At 37.5% G+C, this 19,707-nt stretch overlaps 1 protein-coding gene across 10 annotated transcripts in view; it reads right to left on the bottom strand.

Moving 5' to 3' along the window:
- utrn (utrophin) overlaps positions 1-19,707 on the bottom strand; it is a 372,003-nt gene that overhangs the window by 84,638 nt on the left and 267,658 nt on the right. For all 10 annotated transcript variants that reach the window (XM_012963789.3, XM_004914663.4, XM_031901862.1 and 7 more), the window contains one exon: positions 12,085-12,214. In XM_012963789.3, the coding sequence (XP_012819243.1) occupies positions 12,085-12,214 (130 nt within the window). The remainder of the gene's footprint in view (positions 1-12,084; positions 12,215-19,707) is intronic.

Raw genomic sequence — 19,707 nt, 5'->3', positions numbered from 1 at the left:
CCTTGTCTTGGGGAAATAGATAGCTCATTTACCACCATTAGGTTCAGGGCTAGACACAGTTAAATAACATGTAAGAGTATGGCATGTCCTGTCTACATGTCACAGATACAACCATTTGCACACAATTTACTAATCAATGCTAACCACTACACCAATGGCATCAGGAGAGCGAATTGCACCTGACATTTATATGTTTACTATTTAAAATCCTATATAAGACCCTGGAAGAAGAACTGAATACAACGAGTGAGTATCTTTAGCTCTTACATTATACAAATGGAGTTGCCTGTTGTACCTATCCTACTTTAAAACTCCAATCAGTTGATCTATGTGGTGTCTATTAAATGGTGAAATTTTTACCTGTAGTGGGCAAGTTGCAGGAACCTTCACTCCCAATAAAAAACTATAGCTGAAACAGTTTAACTGATTATGAATTGTATGGAGAGAAGCGAAAATGGGATAGTATTTATTTGCAGACTTACAAATTGGTTGGTTCTTCCCGAAAGTGCATGGAGCTTTGTTATATTGTGGGCAGTGCATTGCCTAAAACAATTGAGAAAGGGCACACACAAGGACCGAAACATGTTTAAGTGCCCCAAGGTTTTTTTTTTATCCTGGCATGGGTAAGTACAGAACACATTTTTTTTAAATACAAGGAACCAATACATGATACTATAAATAATAAGTCCAGTCACAGACATACTGGCATGGCTGAGCTGCAAAGCACTGATACAGCAACATCAGATGCCTGTTTATGTCTCATTATATCACGCAATAAAGAATGAGTTTATGTTTGATTGCATATTCTAAATATATTGCACTTTTATCTGGGATTTACAGCAAACACGGCTGTTCATTAGCTGAAATTCATATGCAAAATTAAATGACTCATTAGCTAGAGCTCTGCAAAGCGCTAAGGCACAAAGGCAGAGATCTAAACTTTTATCATATGGATCCAGGTCCTGCATGCATTATTTCCATGCCTGGCAGCTCTGCTAGCTAATGGGTGATTTCAGATTCTGTACAGACACAATTACAAGCTCTGAGCCACACAACCGACTAGAATTGACAAGAATATTCGGCAAAAGGCATCGTCAGAATTAACAATATTTTTTCATGATCAAGCAGCTGCCAAGATAAGATGACACCCTAACCTCTCTGCAGAAAAAGCCTAGTTCAGATATTCATCCAGATTCTGTGACCCAGATGGTCATGTTCATTAATAATGGAATCCTGTAAGGACACAGTCAGAAATCTTTAGATGAATAGCTCTCTTGCTATGACACTCATTATTTTGCTACCACATCAGCAGCTGTTTGCAAACAAAATATCAGCCCGTTCTAACACAGCCATCTGCCTTGCAGGGGGAAAATATGGGCAACCTTTATCAGTAAAGTATGGAAGGTATTAAGGGATAAATGACACTCACCTTAAAGCAGCAGCACAGAATTAAAGATTCAGTAAAACAACAGAGCACTGTTTTTCCTTAGCAATTAAAAGGAAACGTTGATAGCAATACAATTTGTTCCCAATAAAACTGTTTTATACAGTTGATTGTTAGCAATTGGTTGTGTGACTTCTCAAAAAGTGTTTGGGTTATAGGATATTAACAATAGTTTGAGGTTATTTTCATCTGTGGCCATTTGCAGTTAAAGCCAAAGTCCATTTTTGATTAGAAAGAGGATGATGTAGCTTAAAGTATTAAATATGGGATTACCAGAGCTGCAGTTAGCTGGCCACAGCTAAGGATATCATAATTTAAACTCTAGACCTCTATGTCTAAGATCCAGTTTAAATGATTATATCCTTAGCTGTGGCCAGCTAACTGCAGCTCTAGTAATCCCATATTTAATACTTTAAGCTACATCATCCTCTTTTTAGCCTAATCAAAAATGAACTTTGACTCAAAACTACAAATGGCCACACAAGAAATGACTTCAGACGATTTTCTATCTTATAACCTAAAAAGCACAAGAAAACCTTTTGCTAACAATAAAATGTATAAAAATGTTTTAAAGGGGACATTTGAAATGACAAATTGCTGTAAAATTGCTTAGAATGCTCTTATGAGCATTATTGCAAATCGGTTTAGCAGTTCCTACGCTGATAATATTATGAAATGTTACCCGAGTGCCCCCTACTGTTTGACCCTTTCGGCAAAGTCCCCAAAGTAGGACTTTTGTCACACGGAGCAACAGAACAGATCAAATAAGCGATAAGAGACACTTTGTGCTTCAGGGAAATGACAGCAGTTGCCATTCTGCACAGCCCCCACCTCGCCTGTATAGTAAGGGGCACTTAGGTTTCATGATATTAGAAGTAAGAACAGCTAAGATCATGAAACCTACAGATTAAAAAATATGAATTTCAAAAGTGCTCATAACAGCACTCTGAGCAATTTTACATTTATATGCATGAATTATCTCCCCTTTAAGTATCCCAAAAGTTAGCGCATGTTAAATTGCAACAAGGTATGTAACAGTATATATGATTTATAGAGATGTACATGTACTGAACCAGATGCCTGTTTGATTGTTATTACTTTACTACTTTAATATGAGAAGGAGGCATGCACCCAACAAATACTTCTTAAAGCAGGCCAAACATGTGGAGATACAATTTTTTTTTTTGGGGGGGGAGGGGGAGTTGATGTAGACAATACTGTTCTGAGACAATTTGTAACTGTTTTTCATTTATTACTACTTGTGGTTTTTCAGTCATTTAAGGTTTTTGCTCAGCAGCTCTCCAGACTGGAATCTCAACCGCTATCTTGTTGCTAGAGTCTTGTTTACCTTAGCAACCAGACAGTAAATTAAAGAGACCGGAATATGAATAGGAGAGGGCCTGAAATCAAAGATAAGTAATAATATTAATAAAACTGTAAGTTTACTGAGTAATAGTTTTTTTTTTAAGCTACCAGTATCAGTGATGCACCATTTTGAAAGCTGGAAAGGCAAATTATTCAAAAACTATAATGTATGTATGTATGTATATCTTTATTTATAAAGCGCTACTTATGTACACAGCGCTGTACAGTAGAGTAAATACAAACAGGGTGTTAATAAGATAATAATAGATAAATACAAAGTATAACAATAAATACAGCTGCGCTAAGTTAAGAGATGAGGACACAAGAGGAAGGCGGTCCCTGCCCCGTAGAGCTTACAATCTATATGGGAGGGTAACTAACAGACACAAATAGGCAATTACACTATAATAAAAATGAAGACCGATTGCAAAGCTGCTAGGAATATGACATTGTATAACATATTAAAAGTTAACTTAAAGGTGAACCCCCTTTCTAATGCTTGAGACAAACTGACACATTTTTAAACTGGCCCGACTGATAAAACGCCCAATATCCACAGCATACACTATGCAGATCTTTAAATATAATGTTTCAGTTTTGTTACAAGCTTTTGCATGTATTGATTAGAACTGTACAGCAAAATAGAGCTCCAATGCAAAATACAGCACAATAACAATACCAAGAGAGTCTTGCTGACACTCGCTGTTTGGAGAGAGTAATCTTTGTAATAAATGAAACCAATCTTATTGGGCTTTTTCTGCTGAGTAGAAAGACAGTTCTGCCAGTAGTGTGGGATTCACAACTCCAAGATTATTATAGGGCACAGTGGTCTCATTTAAAGAGCATGGGTGAAGTATTTTTATAGTCTTTCGTTGTTACTGTGGTGCTGCCATTATTCCTCGCTATAGGTGGTCTTTATGGTCAGGCAATGCCTCCCCCACAGAGAACAAACAACAGTGTGAACACAAAGGAAAAAGATATGGAACAACTCCGCTTTCATCTTCTCCAGACAAATACAGCTTTCATCTGTAATGAACTGTATGTATAACATTATAGATATATAGTTCTACTTGTATACTTAGCGCTCATCTTTAATCTGTAATGTACTGTGTGTATAACTTTATAGATAACTCTCTCTCTATACAGTATATATAGATATATAGATGGATAGATAGATACCGTATATACTCGAGTATAAGCCGATCCGAATATAAGCCGAGGTACCTAATTTTACCTAAGAAAACTGGAAAAACTTATTGACTCGAGTATAAGCCTAGGGTGGGAAATGCAGCAGCTACTGCTAAGTTTTAATAATCAAAATAAATACCAATAAAATTACATTAATTGAGGCATCAGTGGGGTATATGTTATTCAATATTTATTTCAAAGAAAAACAGTAAACTAGCTCTGTAAGCGGAGAAGAGGGTCAACAAAAACAATATGAGTACTACCCCATGCTCATTGCATGTTGGCAAACTGGCAGCAGACCCAGTCCCGGAGGGATGTAAGGGGAAATAAGTATTGCTAGTGGGAGCCTAGGCCAGGGCACTGGAGGGTCTGGTTGCAGGTGGCCTAATTTGCACACAAAGGAGAGAGGGTGCTAGTCTAGAGGGACCCATGGCACCCAACTCGAGTATAAGCCGAGGGTGACTTTTTTCAGCACATTTTGGGTGCTGAAAAACTAGGCTTATACTCGAGTATATACAGTAGTTATACTTATATACTAAGCGCTGTATGATTTCCAAAAACTGTACAAAGTACAAACATAGTGGACAAACACTGCAAAAAATAAGTATACACAGACTTAGTGCCTTGCACTGAGGGACAAAGAAGGGTTCCTACCCTTTTGTGATACCATGCTTCGAGATTATGTGTGTAAGCAAAATGAAAAAATAAATTGGTCATGGCATTGGTGTGGCAAGAAGCAACCAGGCACTGATGTAGAAAAAACTTTAAGGGGTCTGGTGCAGCCCCCCGATGTGGGCAAAAACCTTTGCCAAAAAAGTGTCGGTGAGGGGGACTACAATATAGCACACCCCATGGCCACTGGGTCGAGGGTTTGAATACTTCTGCAAGTCACATAATTAAAGAATATATTATTCAGTGCAGGCAGCACATGGGCCAGATTAATTTGGCTTTTCTTTCAGTTCATTAAGGTAAGAGTAAAGACATAGTTACTTGCGTGCTTTGCAAGGTAATTATTGTCCATAAAGCCATAACTATTCCTTAACAGATAACAGATTATAGCAATAACAAAGCAAATTGCTCTTCATGTTATCAACAAATTAGTTTAATGTTTTGTTTTTGCTGAAGTGAACGGATGTGTTTTGCTGAAAGACCACTTGGGACTGCTTACAAGAGCCTATTAAGGAGTCTGTCATTGCCAAGAAACTTTATATGAGAATTTTTTTTTTTTAACTTTAATGTGCTTTTCACAGTTTTGTAAGATACAATTTTGTTAGTCCATCTATTTGTGTGTGGAATTAAAGGAAAACACGCACTATTTGTGACTGGGATCTCAATCCAGTTTCCTATTAAATATAAACGCATTAGCGTGTACCATAGTCTCTATCTATAAATAGCAGAGAACTGCAAAACTGTTAGACACTGCAAATTATACCTATCATTTTCCTGTAGCACCCATAGTAGCCATACATATGCTGGCCTATGCAGAGGCAATGTACTACACTGCCTATTTAAGTTTTAGATGACATATGGACCGGTCCCACTCTGTAATTTGGTCTAAACAGCAAAGCTGGAACCAGTGCAACTAACAAGGTTTTTTCCACCTGAAACCCTGCATGAATTTCTTAACTCACGTGGGGATTTGGAGTCTGCTTGGCTGCAATAAGACTAAACTGATGCCCTGGAAGTGGCATATAATTCATTCAATTAAGTAAGGTATAGGTCTTATCCAGTAATTGTGTTAACAAAGGGAACTTTTGTTAAAGGAGACGGAAAGGTAAAAACTAAGTAAGCGTTATCAGAAAAGTCTATATAAATACAGCCATAAGCACTCACAGAAAATCTGCACTGTGTCCAAAAGAAACACAGGATTTCTTGCCTTCCTTTGTGTATACATGTTCTTAGGGTATCTGAACCTTCATTCCAGGGGCCAAAGTCTGTGAAGTTCCCTCCTCTCTCCCCTACCACAAGAATTCATAACACTCACTCCTCCCACCCTTATGCATTTGTAATCTGAGCTATAAGGGCTAAGCTGCAAGTAGAAAGATATGAAGACCAAGCTAAAATGGCAGCTGCAATCTAAAACAAACAGAGAAAGTTTCTAGGGCTCTTTACTCAGGTATGGTAATGCTTTCTGCAGAATAAATATATTGTTCTAGGTGCCACTAATGTGGCAAATCTATTGGCAGTAAAATGCCAAAATGACTTTCCTTCTCCTTTAAGGCTAATGTCAGACAGCAACAGGACATTAAGACATTCTGTGCATCAAGCTACTAAGAAATACTCTCCCCTTTGAACAAAACAGTGATTGTTTGTCCATATATTGCAATATACTTCAAGCTGGCCAAGTACGTCATAGTCATCCCTGGCCTGGCCAGTCCTACACTCACTTTCATCCGATTCGTTAAGAATTCTACTGCTTCATTATACATTTTTCACAGAGTTTTATCTGCAACTTGCTTGTTTTTAAGGTTAAAACTCCAAAATGGTTGCCCTTTTATTGGCCCATTTTTACTGGAGCAAATCACTTGCTCTGGACCCAGTTCGACACATTTTACTTTAGCTTTATCAAGACTGTGTTATATTCTGAATTTTTAAGTACAGCATTTGGTGTTAAAATGTGAGATATGATTCATACTTTGATGAACTGTTGGCATAGACAAATTAATATGAGGACAGCGATAATAACAAATCAATAAGAAAAACATAGATTTGCTGGATACAGCTACATAGTATTGGCCCTATAAATAATGGCTAGTTTAATGATACACAAATGGCATTATTATTATAAAAAGCCAAATGCCGGTTTATGTTCATGATTTTCCCCTGCTGTGTTATCTGACATATTCTGCAACTTGACTGATGTAAAATGACTAGAAAAAAAAGAGATTCGGTTAGTTGTTCCTGTCGGCTCAGAAAGTGGTAGATTTCTATAAATAATCTATAGAATATAACTCAAAAACAAATAATGAATCATATTTGATGGAGTTTGTTCTCACAGCTGCCCTATAGCGAGTTAGGCCAAAAGTAACACAATGTGCTTACAGCTGTTCTTTGTTACCCAACTTAAAGGCGTTGTAAACCCCCCAAACAGTCAGATAAGTATTGGTTAACACAATGCCTTTGAATACATCGTGGATGCCAAGAACTAATCCAGACTGTTTCTAAACATTCTCTCATTTTAACCCCAAGTGGAAGCTACATACACAGTCATTAAGGAATAATCTCATGCTAAAGACTCTAGCGGTGCTTGGACATTGTCTAAGAATATATGTTTTTGGTACATTTGCCATTTCATATTAAGCTGTACTTATATGGAGGGCCACTTTTTCATTCACTGCTGCCTTGCTTTTTTGGGTTAGGGTTTATTTTAGCAGGTTACCTACTGTGTCAGTAAATGTGGCTTTTTAAAGAGACACTGTACACTTTATTGACACTGTTTACATAAGGTGATTTAGTCTTAAATACTTGAAGTTGTTGGTGTATAACATGTTTAGAGACACCCCGTATGCATTAGTTAATGTCACTGCCAGCTGAATAGCTCTCTATTTATCTGTGTTTATTAAACAGTATATCACAAATAACTTTTTTTTTTTTTTTTAAAAAACAACTGTCATTTTTTTTTCTTTCTTCCCCTCCTGTTTCCTGAACCCAAATTAAATTTGTGAAGCTCACTGAGAGTCACATATGAAAATGCAGCAGTACAGAAGGGCATAAGAAACCTTTCCATGGTAGTTCATTTATAAACAAAGGCTGCATTCAGTACTTTAATTCTGCACATGTCGCTTCTGTGCTACAAAAAACATGAAGAGGGCAGATAACTTGACCACAAAATACCCCCTAAAACAAATTATACAGAAGATGTTAAAACAATGTGAGCCTCATTTAAATGGAAAATAAAGGCAAGATCAAATCAAGTTTAATACAAATACAAAGCAGAAAAAGCGTGGGCTACATGCAGCTCCTAAAACCCCAGTATTTCTTTCATCAGCAGAAGCAGTTTCAGCTCCTACTGAGCTGAAGTTTTGCCAGTAACTAATGTATTGATCTGTAAGAGATGATCTGTACCAGACATATCTTACTGGTTTATTGAGCTGGCACCGGGAAATAAGATAGAGGAGAAAACATAAATACCTCATTTAAAAAAAAAAAGTATTTCTTTTCTGATTCTGATCTGTCATTACCAGTGGCACCCTGTACCCGGCCACCTCTAAGTTATGTCAGGGCTTCTTCAGAGTCTTCAACCAGCAGAGCATGGCAGTTACCATACCCATAAGACAACAATTCACCAGAGGAAGCATCTAAGCTCATAGTTAAGACCTGCGTGGCCAAGGTGTCATGATAAAAAAGTGCTTTACTCAGGTCAAGCTTTGCCTTTACTTTAAAGCCCACCATTGGATACTTTGCTAAGTGCATATTCTTTAAAAAGGGAAATCACTACCTACAATTCAAGTAAATTTAATACGCTAGTCTGCAAAACAGAAACAAAATTATTATAAATCCTGGCTGGGAGGACAGGACATTCCAATAGATATGATTATATTTATATGCATATTATTTGTCTTGCCATTTACAAGAGTTAGCAACTGTCAGTAACAATACCATAGTAACTGTGCTGTAAATAGAAACTAGACTTTTTCTTGTATTGTGTTTGAAAGATTGCAGGAATAAATGGCCATTGTGAGCAATAGTCTCAGCACAACAAACTGCTTGTGTGTCCAATACTGCCTGAGAAAGCAATCTCCTTTCCTTCCTACTACACACAGTGTACGTAAATCTGTTATGAGAAGCTATCCATAAGCCAGCTCTGCCTGACCCATTCATTTTCCTCTGGCGTAACTTATTGAAGCTCAAAAAGCCATTACTCACTGTCCTAAACTACTTATAGTAGGATTCACAGACAGAATACAAACACCCCCCCATGTGTAACTGGAAATTATCAGTGTATTGCAGAAATTTTGTGATATAGGATATGATATAAATCTAAAGAATTATTTTTAATTATTATAACTAAACTTTACTAAACTATACCTCCCAACATTTGAAAAACAAAAAGAAATGTTGTGCGTAGAGTGGCAAAATGTTTTGGCCACGCCCAATTATGTGACCACACCCCCTAAATACCACTACAATTTTACAAAATTTGCCACATTATTTAAAGTTTGAACACATATCTGAGGGTTTTGGGGTCTTGTTTTATGCCTTATTACAGTTTTGCTAAAAAAAAGTTGACATTGCCCTTTAAGATGCAAGTCTCAGTTCCCCCAAGAGACCTGTTTAGCTTATTAGTTACAATTGTATCTAAGTGCAGGTGTAGTTTGAGTTTCTGGGCTCTCTGCCAAAAACTACTTGTTTAAGTTTGAGAAACATTGTATCTTTTTTGTTCAGTACAAGTTCAGTGCAGGAAATGAGGGACTTATCAGAAAAGCTGAGCTATCAAAATTAGGACTGTCCACAGAAAATCGGGACATTTGGGAGGTAAGCTAAACATACTTTTAATTTTCCCAATATAGCATAGATATTGCTTACATGACTTACTGAGTTAACTATTTTATTATGTCAGCTGGACGAACTTCTGATTCTGGCACAAATAATAATATTGGCACCACCAAGCGAGTTTTGCTGACATATTATTGTTATAGAAATTAAAAATAATTTTTAAAATCTTTGAGATGTATATCATATAACACACAATTACTGTGATAAATGTATTACTTTTTGATACACATATAGGGGCCGATTTACTAATCCACTAACGGATCGAAAGCGTCTGAATGCGTTTTTTTCGTAATGATCGGTATTTTGCGATATTTCCGTCGCTGTTGCGACTTTTTCATAGCCGTTACGACTTGCGTGAATTGTCGAGACTTTTTCGTAGCCGTCGCGAAAAAATCGGAAAGGTTTGCCCGTCGTTTACTAGCGCTCAATACGAAAAAGTTGTGACAATTCGCGCAAGTCGTAACGGCTACGAAAAAGTCACGACAATTCGCGCAAGTCGTAACGGCTACGAAAAAGTTGCGACAATTCACGAAAAAAGTCGCAAAAAATACGAAAAAATTCGCAAAATGTTTCCAATCCGATTTTTTCCCATTCGGGATTCGGATTCTTGGATTACTAAATCAGCCCCATAGTAATAATAATAATAGGCAGCAGAGTGGGATGTCACTTTCGCACCTGAGGGCCACCCCCTAAAGCTGCCGCCCTAGACACAGGCACTTGTGCTCCTATATAGAAATACAGGCCTAATCTCCACTCCATATGTTGTATAAAGTGCTGCAGAACATCATAATGCTATATTAGTAAGGGATAAAACAACATTTTGAAAAGGGAAATTTACTTGTAACTGTAAGCATTCACACTGTATAGACATATTCTGCAATAGCAACTCACAGATTTACAAAATATAATGTAAACAAGATGTTTCTTTATAATCACAACAACAACAAGTCGGATATAATTATAAAGTACACAAACTCTTTAGTTTGAAGGAATATGACTTCTAGAAGCAGATCTATTGCTAGGAGATCACATTGAAAATAAGTAAATACTTCTCTAGGACATTAATTAATCAAAATATTGGTCGAAAGCGTTTTTTTAAAACCCTAACTGTCTACATAATCAACAATGCGTATTTTAGAATCAATGGGGCAGATGCATGGAAATTTGGTTTTTTTGCCTTGCTCAGTTTTGAGAATAAATGTGGCAAAACCCAAGCGATAAAAGCTGCCAACGGTCTGAGCTGGCAGTTTATCAGCCGGCGTATGGGGCCTTTAGATGGGCCTACAGAACTAAATCTGGGTGAAAATCAGTCATATACTGATTGGGCAGGTTTAAAAAATCCCATTGGGTAGGAGCATATTGGCACATTGATGTGGTCCTGGCACTGTGATCCGATCATTTAACCCAAGGGTCAAATGATCGGTTGAATCACATATCACCCACCTCAAGGTGAGAATATCAGGGGAAAGACCCGTTTATTTGGTAACTTGCCATATGAGCAGCTCTTTCAGTGTAAGTCTACATTAAGCGGTATTGAACTTTTGCTCAATTTTTGTTATGAAAAGTTTAAAACAATGACGCTTTTGCCATAAGTTTCAATGAAATTTCTCAAATAAAATATTTTCGTTACATTTGCTTAATAAATTTTCAAAATCCACCACTGTTTATTTTTTTCAACGTCTAAGACTATGAAAATCATATTAAGTAAGGCATAAGGAAAGAGAATCAAATGGCTCAAAGCTATTTAAACCAAGGCAGCCATTATAGGCACACTAAGGGGCACATTTACTAACCCACGAACGGGCCGAATGCGTCCGATTGCGTTTTTTTCGTAATGATCGGTAATTTAGCGATTTTTTCGGTGTCTTTAAGATTTTTGCGTAAAAACGCGAGTTTTTCGGCGTCTTTACGATTTTTGCGTAAAAACGCGAGTTTTTCGGCGTCTTTACGATTTTTGCGTAAAAACGCAAGTTTTTCGTAGCCATTACGAAAGTTGCGCAAAGTCGCGATTTTTTTGTAGCGTTAAAACTTGCGCGAAACGTCGCGCCTTTTAAGTTTTAACGCTACGAAAAAGGCGCGACTTTGCGCGCAAGTGTTAACGCTACGAAAAAATCGCGACTTTGCGCAACTTTCGTAAAGACGCCGAAAAACTCGCGTTTTTACGCAAAATCGTAAAGATGCCGAAAAAAACGCGTTTTTACGCAAAAATCATAAGACGCCGAAAAACTCGCGTTTTTACGCAAATATCGTAAAGACGCCGAAAAAATCGCAAAAAATACGAAAAAGTCGCAAAATGTTAGTTTCCAATCGGAATTTTTCCAATTCGGATTCGAAATCTTGTCTTAGTAAATCAGCCCCTAAGTATGCTGGAACAATAAGTGACTTGTCCAGGGTCACAAGAAGTTGCCACAGGGAATTCAACCAGGGTCTCTAGCATGAAATCCCATATCAATAGCTGACTTAACCTCTTCTAGACCAACTTCTACTCCTCTATATGAGAAGCCAGGTAAAAATGACTAGAACATGGTAGCTTCTTCCTGTATATTTTAATATAACGTTTTAAGCTTTGCCATGTTTGCCAATAAACAAACCTGTTTTGGGAAGCAAGTTCCTTCTTGGCTCTTCGGGACCCTCAATGGGTTGCTCTGATATAAATATTCGTGCTTGTTCTATGGTGTGTATGATGGAGGCCTCTTTGTCCTTTAATTCCCGCTTCAGAAGCTTGAAGGAAAAAAAAAAAAAAAAAGAATTATGGTTTGAGTGTTAACAAAATGTGAAATCTTCAGATGAGAGATGTTTGTCAGACAAAGTTCTGGTGTATGCAGAATATCTATTCCTGTGAATTCTGTACAGTAAGGGGGAAATTTATAAACATTCTAGTTTGAGTTATTTGTGCTGGTATTTAAGTGCAAAAAAGACCCTCGAAAACTCAAATGTAAAAATTCGGCATCTAAAAGCTTGTAAGTTTTTATAGAAGTCAGTGAGAGTTTCTAAACTCAAAATATTTGAGGTAATTGTGTTTTTTTTTATTCAAATGAGTTTTACTTATTAATATATAAACAAGCATTCGGTAAGGGAGTTTATTTGGTTTACAAAAACAAAATCAAATTCATAAACTGGAAAACTGATAAATAAGCCCATAAAAGCCTAGATAAATTGCATGTTATTCATGCTACCACTTTTCATGCTTTTGCAGAACGTGACGTAACTCAAATCTATTTGTCTAAGAAACAGCAACACTATTTCAAATAACTTCACACTAAGGGGCTGATTTACTAACCCACGAATCCGACCCGAATTGGAAAAGTTCCGACTTGAAAACGAACATTTTGCGACTTTTTCGTATGTTTTGCGATTTTTTCAGCGTCTTTACGAATTTTTCGATACCAATACGATTTTTGCGTAAAAACGCGAGTTTTTCGTAGCCTTTACGAAAGTTGCGTAAAATCTTGCGATTTTTCCGTAGCGTTAAAACTTACGCGAAAAGTTGCGCCTTTTTCGTAGCGTTAAAACTTAAAAGGTGCGAAGTTTCGCGTAAGTTTTAACGCTACGAAAAATCGCAAGATTTTACGCAACTTTCGTAATGGCTACGAAAAACTCGCGTTTTTACGCAAAAATCGTATTGGTAACGAAAAATTCGTAAAGACACCGAAAAAAACGCAAAAAATACGAAAAAATCGCAAAATACCGATCTTTACGAAAAAAACGCAATCGGACTCATTTCGACCCGTTCGTGGGTTAGTAAATCAGCCCCTAAGTGTATCTGTGAATGCCACAGTTCATCTGATAAAACTTCCGACACAGGTGTCCCCTTATGTTTGAGATACAAGATGCACAGTTTGAATGTGACTTTTGTCAAGGATAGAGCAGGAGCAGGAAAAGGAGAGAGCTCTGTAGCACTGTTACGGAAATTCTCAGTGGGACATTGTGATATATTTGTCCTGAGATACCACACTAATAAAGTATCCATCATAATGGAGTTATCTGCAGAATAAAAATTATTAGAAATACATTTAAGGCAATAAACTCTGCAGATAAGTACACCATTCCATTGCCTTACCTCTTTTTAAGATCTACACCTAGTTTATTTGAAAAATGAAATATGCCGCAACATTCTCTGTTTAAAAAACAAGAACATTTTGAAATATATTTCATTTCATATCTGTTGCTAAGCTTGTGCTTTATGTTAGATTCTAAGGAAATAATTATAATTATAATTTTTAATAATGATTGCCTCTTTCTCTGTAGTAATAAAACAGTAGCTTGAACTTGATGGGAACTAAGATATTATTACTCCTTATTAGAGGCAAAGGGAGAGTACACAGGGAGCAAGAGAGCCACTTTTAAAATCCATCTTACAGATAAAGTGTGTTCAAGTCCCATTTATGCTAGTGCTTCTCTATATACTTCTATAGTACATCAATACATACTGCATACCACTTGTATGAGCCATTTTATAGTATATTTGTATTAAGATCTGTTGAGAGTATGCTACATTTACTATACATATTTTGTTTACTGTCTATCCTATTTCCTAAAAAAAGGAAGGGGGATTGATCAATGCACCTTCCCTGGTCCTTGTTTCATAGGTAATTTAATACCTGTACACAGTGTCGGACTGGCCCACCAGGATACCAGGAAAACTCCCGGTGTCAGTGGGCCCTTCTGCTCACCCAGCCAATTTGCCTTGTTTGCCTTTACTTAGTTCTATATCACAATAAACAGAAGAAATGGAGGAAAGGATAGATAATAGTATGTACAAAGAATTAATTAAGATAACAGAAAAGGGGAGAGTGGGCCTAAGGTCTAAGGTTTTCTGGTGGCCCTTGGCATCCCAGTCCAACACTGCCCATACAAGTACCTTGGATTAAAAAATTATTAGAATAACATTAACAATAAAAATATCTTATATATATTATAAACCCCCTACCAAAGCCCTTGGTTTGAAGCTACTAAGCATGGACACTAGTGATGTGTGGGTCAGGAAACCTTAACCCAAACCCAACCATAACGCACAAAATGTTGCCATTGTAGAACCCACACCCACCCCAAGCCGGTTTCTTCCCACTCCGTATGCTGCTTCAGTGCACATCTCTGGTTCCAAAATAAGGTATCTCCAGGAGCAGAAGAGGAGTATGAACAGCACTGACCACCCAAATAGACTGTATATTTATCCTATTGTATTTTCAAGTAGAACTGGTACTTGACTTGTGACCCTCACTAGGAACAACAAACCGCTTGGCGCCACTATCAGAAAGAAGAAAAGTGCATTTTGTGGCACTCTGACAAACTGTAGCAGTCAAAATCTGACATTTTTTGCAAATTTTGCAAGTACCAAACCTCTATAGGAGTTTTATATAAAAAGTAAAGCAAGAGAACGCCATACAATATGAAACAATATTTCTTTCATTAATATATTACTTCAGTGCTGTCCAACTGGCGACCCCCCTCTGTGTGGCCCCCCACCTGTCTGGCTGCTTTGATGGCTTACTCTTGTGTAAGCTTTAAATGGTATCAGTACTGTGATTAACTGGTCCCCTGCATGGTTCTCACCTCAGATTCAGGCTGTAATCCCTCTGTATTGTTTAAACATGTAATCCCCTGTGTTGTTCACACCTTTTAATCTCTGTATTGTTCACCCCCTGCAGTGTTCACACCTCAGGCTCAGGCTGTAATCACCCACATTGTTCCCCTGTTCACACCTCAGGAGCAGTAGAAACCCACAAATAATCCCTGCACCCTACAAAAAGAACATATACTGAGGTGGTACTGCAATTAAAAAGTTTTTTAATATATAGTTATTGTGCAGACTGTAGGAGCAGTGCCAGCATTGTGTCACTGTAGGCTGCCTGTGTGTGCCATACACATAGGCAGCATAGGGCAAGCAGAGTATGGCACACACAGGCAGGGTAGGGAAGGCAGAGTATGGCACACACAGGCCAAGTTTGGCACAAACCAGCCAAGAATGGCACACACAGTGAAAGTATGGCACACGCAGGCAGGGTAGGGAAGGTAGAGTATGGCACACACAGGCAGGGTATGGAAGGCAGAGTATGGCACACACAAAGGCAGGGTAGGGCAGGCAGAGTATGGCACACAGGCAGGGTAGGGCAGGCAGAGTATGGCAGGTTTTTGCTGTACTACAACCATTAATATGGGTATGGTCATGTGATAACATGGGTGTGGTTTCAAGTGGGGGCGGTTTCAAAAAGGGGAGTGGTCAAAACTGGCTTCCATTATTGGCCCTCCACCACGTAGGTCTGAAAAATTCCGGCCCTCGGTACAACAGAAGTTGGACAGCACTGTATTACTTTATACATATGAGTGAATGTTACATTCACTCATACATTAGTTGAGGACATCTCTCTAGATACTAAGAGAGCAGTGCCGCCAATAGACAGTGATGTCTGCAGTGGCTGAGAATGCCTCGGATGACACAAGCAATATGACAGTTTAACAATATAGTTTTTAAGAGGAAGACTCCTCTGTGCAAACAGTAAGTTATACCTTCATAAACGTACCATTAGTAACACTCACAAATAGGATTTATTTTCCCTGAAGTCTGAGCTGTAACCATAAACAAAGCAATAAAAAGGTCAGAGCAGTGCTCTTTACATGTGTCATGAAACTGCAAAGCAGCAATGTGTGGAGCATGAATAATTACTATTCCTATCATCGGGGCTGCTTAGGGTTCACTGGCTGCTCGGTGCTCAAGTCTATGGGCAATTACATTCAGTGAAGAATTTGTGCAGAAACAAATGTAGGTGAATAATCCAACTGAGCTGTTAAACGGTCATAATATAGTTCCAGACAGAGCCGAGTGTGGGTAATCATATTGTAGCTTGTGAAAACCTTAACAGTAATCAAATTGTCACCGGTTAAACAGAAAGTGCATATACTAGGTAATTGCCATTAAAATAAAAATAATCTCATACCTCCAGTACTTTAATGTGCAATACTGCACTGTTTTGCATTTCTAATTAAGCCCCCATTGGCAATATTCGATTTACCTTTATTTTGTCTAGTAAGTGTGCTTAAAAGGGTGGTCTACCTTTAAATGAACTATTATGATATAGACATTGATATTCTGAGACAATGTGCAATTGGTTTTCACTTTGCTTTTTGCAGTTTCAGTTACCTAGCTTCTGGGGTCAGTGACCCCCATTTTAAAGCTGCAAGGATTTAGAAGAGGAACGAAAATAATAAAAAAAAATGATACAAAAATAAATACTGAAGACCAGTTGCAAAATTGCTAGGAATAGGGCACTCTATAATATACTAAACGTTAACTTAACGGTAAAATAAACCTTTAATGAGCAGTTTCTATTTTTATTTATCTTCCTTTAAAACCAGCACATCCTTTACAAAAATTTGGACATGAAAATACATACCTCCATTTTGAAAATGGAAAGAGGGATAAAAATAAATGTGGAGCACAGCACGGAAATTTTTTTTTGACCAGACCCCATAAATACCACTTCCATTTCACTAAATTTGAACACATTTCTGGGGGTTTTGGGGTCCTGTTTTATGTCTTATTACAGTTTTGCTGAAGCTTGTTAACTTCCTGGGCTCTCTGCCAAAGGCTACTTTTTAATTAAATTTGTATCTGTTTTTTTAGCTCAGTGCAGGAGATCAAAGGGAAATGAGGGACTTTTCAGTAAGAATCCCGGACTGCGGGTTGAGCTGTCAAAAAAGGGACTGTCCCGCGAAAATCGGGACAGTTGGGAGGTATGGAAAATATAAAATAAATGAACTATATATCCAGAACTGTGACTAAATTCTATTAAGCCATAAAGCACTATATGGGGGGGGGGATTTACTCATATTTGATTTTCTCTTCCGAGCCAAAATATGATTTTGTCATTTTGATTTTTTCACAGTTCATTATGCGACAAAACCGTGACAAATCTGAAAGCAAAAACACACCATTAAAAATCTGCCGAGATCATGTAAAAGTCAATGTTCCTTTTTACAAAGATCTTTCTTTGCTCTGTGGTTTTAGAGGTATTCAGGGTTTTTTGACGTTTACATTTGTGCGACAATATGAAAAAGTTGCAGTTTTCACGTTGTTTTTTTTTACTTTGGATCTTTTAATAAATGACTACACATTTGTGGTTTCAGAGAAAATGAGTCATGGTTTCAAATATCTCTAATACCACAAAAATAAAATATTGATAAATGGGCCTCTGTGTATCAGCGGGGTCTACTCTATAACAAAGGCAAAACTCCCCCCTCAGATATGTAAAATAAAAGTAAATAAGATTAAGGTAACATTGTTTTGAACACCTCACTGTCAGAGGGATGCTGGGAAACACAAAGCCAGCATACTGTAAATGCCTCACAGTATGCCAAGCACTGGAACAAAAAAACTAGAAAAAGGATACACTGAAAAGAACTACAGGCTTTTGTTTCCTCTTGGGTGCTGTACTGCTTCACAGCTCACAAGCTACAGAGCACTGGGACCCTTTCAAAAACTTCATGTGTTAGGTTTTTTTTTTTATATGAATCAATAGCACTTTTAAAGCCTGCAACATCTTTCCTTCCTGCTTCAGCAAGCATTAGAGGTGTCTCGCCGCTGTAAGGTAATAATGTGTGACTAGACGCACACACAGGGCAAGAACTGCCTCACAGTATCACTGAGTATTGTTGCTTTGCTGTATTTTTTTCTTATGTTCAGCAACTCAAAATATCTAAATATAAAATATAAAGACTTAAAACACTGGTGGTATTAAAGAGGACTTAATTGCCCTTTACTAGTTCATGATCAAAGGATTCACGCTATCAGACAGATCTCAGAGTTACAAAGGGAAATGTATTCATAAAGCAGGGCAGAAGCAGAACGCACACAGGTATTTCTACTTTAAACTATTAAGCCAGAGCTCCATTAATACAAATGCACACATTAGTCCGAATAGAATGTGCACAGGCTTTTCATTTAAATTGATGCATCTCAGTTATTAGCAGAAATTGAAGAAAAAAAAAACTAATCCTGGCAATGACCAGCAATTAAGAACACCGGGCAGATCCATTGGCAAACAGAAGATCATAAAAGATCTTAATTGAAAATAACATAAAGAGTCTAGTTGTTGCTGAGAGAGTCTGCACAAAGTTCCATCCACACAAATTTAATAACCGATATTAAAAAAGCCTCGTACAAACCTATGCAGTCTGTCCATTCTAGTATATTATAAAAAGAGTTGTAATGGGTAATGATATATTTGACATGGATGATGGGTCTACTTTTGGAGGCTAGCAGGTTACATAGTAACAGTTACTGAGAAACAAGCAATCTCCATCAAACACCTTCCACTCCACAAATATAACCTATTCAGCTTTCAGTTAAGAAAAACCTGTAAAAGGTGCCTGCAATTCTCCTTGAATTTACAAACAACTGAACAAGCCCCAAGAATGAATGCATGGGACCAGCTATGGATCTTAAAGCAATATAAGCATTTTGTTTTCCTGATAGCTATAGGGTAGTCCCATGTCTGAGCTATCATTCTAGTCCCATGTCTGAGCTATCATTCTAGTCCCATGTCTGAGCTATCATTCTAGTCCCATGTCTGAGCTATCATTCTAGTCCCATGTCTGAGCTATCATTCTAGTCCCCATGTCTGAGCTATCATTCTAGTCCCATGTCTGAGCTATCATTCTAGTCCCATGTCTGAGCTATCATTCTAGTCCCATGTCTGAGCTATGATTCTAGTCCCATGTCTGAGCTATCATTCTAGTCCCATGTCTGAGCTATCATTCTAGTCCCATGTCTGAGCTATGATTCTAGTCCCATGTCCGAGCTATCATTCCAGTTTTAGCTCCGCAAGGTCTTCTGTGAGGAGGAGTACAAGCCTCATTCAGCTCAGTACTATTAAGTCTGCATTGATTTAATACAAGTATAAGATCCATTATATTGAAACCGGTTATCCAAAAAGCTCAGAATTATAGGAATCCCATCTCTCATAGACTTGATTTTAATTAATTGCAATTTTTCAAAATGGTTTCCTTTTTCTCTGTAATAAAAATAAAATTGTACCTTGTACTTGATCAATCATTATTGGAGGCAAAACAATTCTATTGAGTTTATTACATGTATTAATGATATTTAATAGAGGTATGGATTTTTAATAAGGTATGGATATACAAATGGAAAGTTCCCTTATCCTAAAAACCCCAAATACCAAACATTCTGGATAACAGGTCCCGTAGCTGTATTG

Source organism: Xenopus tropicalis, chromosome 5, assembly GCF_000004195.4.
Source record: "Xenopus tropicalis strain Nigerian chromosome 5, UCB_Xtro_10.0, whole genome shotgun sequence".
NCBI classification, from domain to species: domain Eukaryota; kingdom Metazoa; phylum Chordata; class Amphibia; order Anura; family Pipidae; genus Xenopus; species Xenopus tropicalis.
This window is presented reverse-complemented; position numbering and strand designations above follow the sequence as displayed.